Source organism: Rattus norvegicus, chromosome 1 (genome assembly GCF_036323735.1).
Source record: "Rattus norvegicus strain BN/NHsdMcwi chromosome 1, GRCr8, whole genome shotgun sequence".
NCBI lineage: Eukaryota > Metazoa > Chordata > Mammalia > Rodentia > Muridae > Rattus > Rattus norvegicus.
The window spans coordinates 62,722,894-62,730,914 of NC_086019.1; the positions used below are offsets into that span (position 1 = coordinate 62,722,894).

Sequence of the window (8,021 nt, forward strand, 5' to 3'; positions counted from 1 at the left end):
TCTGCTAAACACAATGTTACCAAGAAACTGGCTGTATCTTCATGGCAGCCTGTAGAATATTCTCCACGACCCTGAGGACCCAATTGGGAAAACTTAGGTAGGCAGGGTGTGGGAGCCACCAGGGCTGTATGGAGACCTTACCCAGAATTTAATCTCCAGCTGTGCATTCCGATTAACATGACCCACACTCCTATGAAGGTCTCTGGGTGGCTCCTGATATGAGTTGGGGGAGGGGGGAGGACAAGGAAGCTGGGTCAAGACAGAAGCACTGTCCTTACTCACTGAGTCTGGGCTTGTTCCTGCCCTAACTGGGAAGCAGGAACCAAACACCCACTCCTCATGGGACTGTCCGTGATGAGGCCAGCTGAGGATCAGAACTGTCAGCAAGAAAGACAGGAGCTGTATGTGCCACAAACCAGAGCACAGTGTCCCGCATAAGCCCATCTCTCAAATGATGCCATCTCCTCCCCAGAGTGGCTCCAGTCTGGGTTAGGAGTGGGTCATGTATTCCGAGCTCTCTGCTACTCCTGCAAACACAGCAATGGTGCCTTCTCATGCTCATCTATACTGAGCCTAGGGAGCAGCCAGAGGTCATACTCATGGGAATTCAGACTCAGTTCAATCTGCTATCCTGTAGCCCATGAGTCTGGACTCAACTTTAGTGGTCAAGGCCAGTGGTTTTTTTCCTGGACAAGACTTTGAGAATGTTAGTGACACATTGTATGCCCTTGGCTGGCCTTCACTCTAATAGCCCTGAGTGACCATTCCAGCCTGCCCTCAGGGATTCAGATCAGCATTGGCCAGATCAGGCTCTTTGCTACCTGTTCCTATAGCTCACCTCCACTGTAGTTCATGTGTCCTGGCTGCTGCAGCTGCTCCAGAAGCTACCAGATGTCTTCCCACAGAATCCTGTAGCCCCTGTGGGCTCATCCACAGACATCTCACACTCTCCCTGCTGGGAGTTAGGCTGGATGCCTGCTGTGTGGGAGCTGCCTTGCCTTGTGGAGCAGAGTCAGAAGCAGCGGAGGAGATGTTGTCTGCTGCTCTTAATGTCCTCAGTGCCCAGGGCTTGCCTGTGGTGTGGTTGTGGTCCAGCTCCAGTTAATCACTGATATAAATTCAGCCCGTAGAAGCTGCATACCCCATGAGGCACAGGGAGGACCATGACTGAGGGGGAACCATGCATCCAGGACCCTGTTGGGATCAGGGAATATTCCAGGTCCCCTCTCACGCAGGATGCAAGGCTAGGAGCTCTGTGTGCCCTGACACAGGGGCATGGGACCGTGACTCCCATGAAATGCTCCTTCATACCTATTACATCATCAGCTTTGAGAAGGTCTTCCTCAGTAAGAACATTCCACACTGCTTGCCTCTGCCATCTGGCTCTCTTTTCCAGAGCTGCATGCCCTCAGGAACTTTGACATGTCTTCTATGAAAATTAATATTCTGTTAAATCATTTTGATAAACAGTTCTCAGCATGATATTTGTGTCCAGAAGTAGACATCAGCAATTCTCACGGGGACAGGGAATCAAAATCTTCCCCCTGCTCTTCATCCTCCTCTTTCTCCTCCACTTCCTTCTCTTCCTCCTCCTCCTCTTCTTTCTCCTCCTCTCTTCATCATCCTCCTCCTCCTCATACCCTCCTCGTTCTCCTCCTCCTGCTGCTGCTGTGCCTAATGCTGCTTCTGCTATTGTTGCTACTCCTGTTGCTGCTGTAGTTTCTGCTGGTGTCTTTTCCATTGCCATGTGTCTGAAATCACCTACTGTTTATACTGAGGACATGAAAGAATTTCCAGATGACACTGTGAAATAGACAAGACAATTTATTCCAAGCAAAAAAGACAGTGAGGTAGAATTCTTAGCTTACCATTTGGGGCTTTGATTTGCCTTACTATATTATAACTTCTTTTTTCTACTTCTCAGTTGAGGTCTTTGAAAGAAACCATTTAGAACTACTACCTATAAAATTCAATAGATCACTAGGTCTTAGGAACAAAAAAAAACCAGTATGCAAAACAATATGCATGCATGCAGGATTCTGACCATCAACAATAACCCACAAACTAGGTTGTTGATACTTATTCCATGGCAAACATTGTTAATTAGTTTTGAGGCTTAATGGAATGGGATGTTACATTTGAAAACATAAGACTCTGTTCTGCAGCACTTGTGATTGATGACCACATGTGAAAAGATCAGTAGCCCCTGGAGGAGTCCATGAGCCCATGAACCTCTAGTCCTCACCCTGTGGGAGCTATTGGCCTAAGGGGGAGCTGGAGTCCATCTGAAGGGATGGGCTAACTAGAAAACTCTGTAGAGTGTGGAACTCATCAATCCTATTGGGTCCCTGCTGGGAAGAGGAGAAATCAAGAAGAGGGAGAAGGCTTGGTGTTGGGGAAACCTCATAAAGAACTTAGAGCAGATACAAGGTAAGAATTGTGGGGAAAATGGAAACCAGAGACAGAGGAAGGACCAGCATAGAGCAAACTGAAAAGGACAAAGCACAAAGGTACCTGGGCTATGCCTGCTGCTTGTTCTCTGGACTCTCCTTGTGGCTCATTTCTGGGGGGAGATTCTGTTCTGCCCCAGGCGAGGTTTCTTTCTCCTTGGCATGCAGCAACACAGCTTTATAAGGGCATTTGCTATATTCCTGGTCCACCCCTTAAAACCTCTGTGCCGGACCCTGCTGGGGATGGGCTTATCCTCTAATGGGGCTCTGTGGGAGAGTGGGTTGTCTTCTTTGATTTCCTTATTGCTACTCTTCTCACTGAAGATGCTTGTTGTTTGAATGCATGGGACACTCACGGCACATTTGTGATAGTGGTCCTGTGTAGGTGTCATCGGTAGAGGCCTGAGACGACCAGCCACAGTGGATGTTTTGCCTCCTTTAGGATGAGCATTCTGGCCATAGTGAGATACGTGACCATGGGAGCATGACACCCGCAAGGTGCCAAGGACTGGCAGGCTTCCACTCCTCTTTGGTTCTAATCTAAAAGCAGCAGCAGGATCAAGGCTAGGGAATGGTGCTGCAACGGGACTCACTTGCTGTGCCTGGGCTGTGCAGCCATGCCCCTGGAGAGCCTGCTTTTGTAGAAAGAAATAAGTTGCCATTTCCTCATTATATTTTCTTTGTTTTAAAGAGTGTTTTACTACAGAGGCTTGGAATCCAATGCTTTTCATGGCATCCAAAATGGCCGGGTCTGGTGTGAGGGGAAGCAGTTCTTCATAGGGACCTATCAATCCGTTCCAGTGTTCTTTGAACCAAGGGTGTTTCATCGCCTTTCTTGCTGTTGGTCTAAAGTTGGGATTTACCCTCAGTAATTTACTAAGGAGGTCCTCCAGTTCTTTTGAAACCCCACAGGGAGCAGGATATACCCCTGCCACTACTTGTCTCTGCAGTTCTTGGATGATCACTGAATCAAATGGGAGCTTTCCCACTACCATACAGTACAAGACCACTCCTATAATCCACATATCATTCTTCGGCCCATCATACCGATGGCCAAGGAGGAGTTCAGGGGAACCAAAAGAGTATGTGCCGCAGTGGTGGTTTAGCATTTTTCCAGGTTGAAATTGGGTGCTAAGCCCAAAGTCGATGACTTTGACCTTTTTGTTTTTATCAATCATTATATTGTCCAGTTTGAGGTCTCGGTGAACAATCCCCTTTCCATGGCAGTAGCTCACTGCTGACAATATCTGTTCAAATATTTGCCGGGCCTCATCCTCCTCTATGTGCCCTGACTCTCTGATGTACTGGTAGAGTTCTTGGCCTTCCACCAGCTCCATTATGAGGTATATTCTCGTTTTCTTTTCAATAACTTGTATGAGAGACACTATGTTGGGGTGGTTGATCTTTCTCATTATGTTTGCTTCCATCATGGCTGGCTGGAACCACTGCTTGTCCTTTCGCAGAACTTTGACAGCCACCGGGGTTCCTGTGAGCCGGTGGTGGGCCAGGAGGACTTTGGCGTTGCCCCCTTGCCCAATTGTCCCCAATACTTGGTATTGGGAATGGAAGTTGCCCTCCTCAGAGATACTGGGCTCGGGTGTAGGGGTTGGTAACTCCTCCTCAGTCTCTGTAGGCATTTTATCAGTACTAATGCTACCTAAAAATGACAAAAATGGAATCAAATAATGAAAAAGATGGAGCAATATAGGAGCTAAAATTACACTTGTGGTACCTAAAAGAAACAAACAAAAGAAAAAGAAAAAAACAAAGACAAAGTAAAAACTAGACTAGAAAAATAGAGCAAAATTATGAAAAAGTTAAGGGGAAAATATGAAGAGTCATAAGTAAAAGCCACCCAAATAACCAACCCCAAAAGAGAAAGCCAAGAGCACACACATACTAAATGCAATGATGAAAATAAAAATCGTCATACTACAATAGGATTGGGCGGCCAAAGATGGTCAATACTATGAATAGATGTTCACTGAAGAAAAAAAAAAACAGATGAAAGAAACGAGAGGAGAAAGAATTAGTATAAGACAAAACAAACAAATATAAAAAGCCAACACTTAAGGGAAAACTCCATTGAATTTCAGGACCTAGTGATCCACAAAAATCCACAACTCTCCAGAGCAAAATACTGAAAATTAAAATTAACCAACCACAAGGAATAAGGCAGTTAAATATCAGTGAATAGTAAACCTTAAACAAAGGCCGAAGAGTGAAAGTGTCACAAAGGGCAAATTTGTATCAAGTCTAAGCCAATGATTGCTTGTACTCAATAAATAGAGAAACAGGAATAATGTAAAAGGATGAAACCGCAGGACATTGAAAATGGAGATAGAGTGAATCATCCGACTGCAGAACCGTAAATAATCAAAGCAGTAATATAGCATGTGAGAACATAAAAACCACTAAAAAATGAAACCAGCAATCCATAATAAATAAATAAATAAATAAAACAAAAAACAAAACCCCAATAAGGAAATAGCCAGTGGCGTGGCAATATGTGACCTAATTCTTTCTCTTGAAGTCATCCAAAAATCAGTCAATCAAGAAATAGGCAGCCAGCTATCTACATAGGCCTTTAAACTGATATTATGGGGTTGGCATACCAAATGCCTGGGAGCGACTGGTCAGCCAGCCCAGATACTTGGGCAGCTGCAGGCCAGTGAGAGAGCCTGTCTTGAAAATAAGGTTGAGAACCTACCTCAGGAACAGCAGCCGGGGTGACTTCTGGCCTCTACAATCTCTTGCACTGAGGTGCAGGTAATATAGATACAAGGGGCAAAAGGGGATGGGCACGTGCACACACAGACACACACACACACACACACGCACACACACACACACACACACGGGCACTCACACAGGCACAGGCACACACACAGGCACACACACAGAAATACACAGAAGTGAAATTATACTCACACAAACTCTTACAAACACCCAGATTAACACAAAACACGCATACTTACACACAAGCAAAGCTGGAAAAACACACGTCAGACACATACACACATACACACAGGGATACACATACGCACAAGAAGACATACACACATACAAACACATACACACATACAAACCTGTAAACTCACACACTCCTACATATACTGACAAACACACAGGCAAAAGTGTACACGCACTCACACACAGGCCAATCTGTCAACACACACTCTCTTACACACACTGATACATACACATATACACAGTACAGTAAAATTCGATACAACCACACACAGCTCACTAGATACAACCAAGTCGCAGAGGGCTCCACTCCACACCTCCTCTCAAAGCACTCAAAGAATTCCAGGCCTGGCAACAGCTTAATATGTGTTTGCTGGGCCGCCTCACAATCGCTCCTCATGAGGTCACAATAGGACCTGTCAACATGGTTGGGAAGGACTCTGAGACCGTGGCTTCTATGGGCTATGGAAAGACTTTAGGCTGTTAGAAATAAAACCCTGTAAGATGTTTAGCTGTCCATAGTTCTCTGTTTTGAATGTTTACTCTGCATCCTGCTTTAAAGTCCTCATGTCTACACTCAGGGTTTCACATTATCTTTGAATTCTGAAGAATTAGCCTCAAACTGATGGTATAGTTTTCTTTTTTTAAAGACAAAGCTGTTTCTAAACTGACCCATCAAGAGGACACTGTTCTCATAAGTCCTCAGAAAGGCTCTAGGTTATCATCAAACACCTGAGACAAAGCTGCAGGACTAGGCAGAGACTTGAGTTTGAATCCCCCAAACGCCTAATGGATGCATCAGCAAAGCTCATAAGCTTTCTCTGTGGAGAAGTTAACATGGACCAACAGATTAGAGGGCCAGAGCCCCAAACCATGCTGGGTGGACACTCTCCTCTGACATCCAACACAGAGATCTTTGTACAGAGATCAGGAGAAGGCTTCTCTGAATAGCTGTGCAGAGCACCTCAGGCTCAGGGACTCAGGACTGACACCCATAGAATGCTGTAGAGGAACCCTTTGTGATTCAAGGGCTCATCTGCCTGGGTCCCTGAGCCTCTAGAGATGATCCCAGGACTTGGCTGTCTCTGCTTATGGGCTCAGACAGGGAGGTGCCAGGGGTTTTGCCCTTGGCTCCTGGGAGTAGAGCAGTTTTTCTTTCCCTGTCCCTGCTTTTTGAACTTTTCTTTCTTTGGGAAAATGGAAGGACTGGAAGAAGTCTGGCTATGGTGAGTGAGGCTGGCTGGGAAACTGCTCGCTGTTCTCCATTGTCATCCTGCTGGGGGTTTGGAGTTGTTGGCAGGTTAGCCTCTCCACCATTCCAATCTGCTTCTCTCCATTTAATCCATGCATCTCTGTCTCTTCGCTTCGTGACATGGTTGCACAAGTCCTACCTGTAGCTGCCACTCCAGGGCATAAGTCCCTCAGTGAGTGAATTCCAGATGGTTCTGTCTAGAGAGAAATTGTACAGGGTCGTTGCTCAGTATGTAGGAACATGGAAGAGGATACTGCACTGCACCCAAACACATTTCATATAACATCAATCCACATACTCTGGTACTCATCGGTTCTATTTACACCTTTCGCGATTACTGCTATTCACTGTACTGTGAAGTGTGAATTTTTATTATGTTTCACTTCTGAAAAGGAAGAGACAGTGTTTAGCACTGGAGATTCCAAAGGCTAAGCTGGAAGGGAGGCCTTGTCACACAGGTGTGCTCCTGGGAAATAGCTCTTTCATAAAACTCCCCGTTGAATCCCATGATGTGTGGATTGCTCTATGCCCTATCTAGGGTTGACCTCAGTGTGTGTGTGTGTGTGTGTGTGTGTGTGTGTGTGTATATATATATATTAACTTGAGTATTTTTATATACATTTCCAGTATTCCCTTTCCCAGTTTCCGTGCAAACGTCCCCTTCCCTCCTCCCCATCCTCCCCCCCTTGTCGCCCTCCTCCCAACAATCTAGTTCACTGGGGGTTCAGTCTTAGCAGGACCCAGGGCTTCCCCTTCCAATGGTGCTCTTACTAGGATATTCATTTTCCATACTCCCTTCCCCAGCTTCCAGACTTTAGATGAGTGGATGCCCTGACTGATTTTTACACAGGATAAAAGTCGGCTACATTTGTGTTTGATTATTAACAGTGCCTCTGGAACTAAACTCAGATCATCAGCTATTCCTTTCACCTCTGAACCATCTCAAAAGCACACACTATATATTCTGTTCTGTCCTCAGTGTACCATGTATTGCTATAATCACCAGCATTGTTAAAGCAAGCCAAAGGAGATTTATGAAATCTTCAGATTTTGAAATTTACATTCACACATAGCTTGTGCTACACATCATTAATCCCCCTTTCATGAGAGAGAAGGTCTCTTTACTGTCCAAACCACCCTGGTGCACAGGGTGAGTTTTAGGACAGCTTCAGTTTGTGGTAACACTCTGTCTCAAATTAAGCACACAACAGCAACAACCCAACCACACTCACACAGAAACACATGCATGGAACACACACACACACACACACACACACACACACACACACACACACACACAGCACTTTCCAGTTGCGACCCTTCCCATTCCTCAAGTGAGCATTCAGTGT

The 8,021-nt window shown here is 45.5% G+C and overlaps 1 protein-coding gene across 1 annotated transcript; it reads right to left on the reverse strand.

The window, feature by feature from the left end:
• Positions 1–2,520: 2,520 nt before the first annotated feature.
• Positions 2,521–4,237, reverse strand: LOC134485075 (sperm motility kinase Y-like). Its single transcript, XM_063280876.1, has one exon. It carries the CDS (start codon positions 4,085–4,087, stop codon positions 2,558–2,560), a length of 1,530 nt encoding a protein of 509 aa, XP_063136946.1. The 5' UTR covers positions 4,088–4,237; the 3' UTR covers positions 2,521–2,557.
• Positions 4,238–8,021: the final 3,784 nt, after the last annotated feature.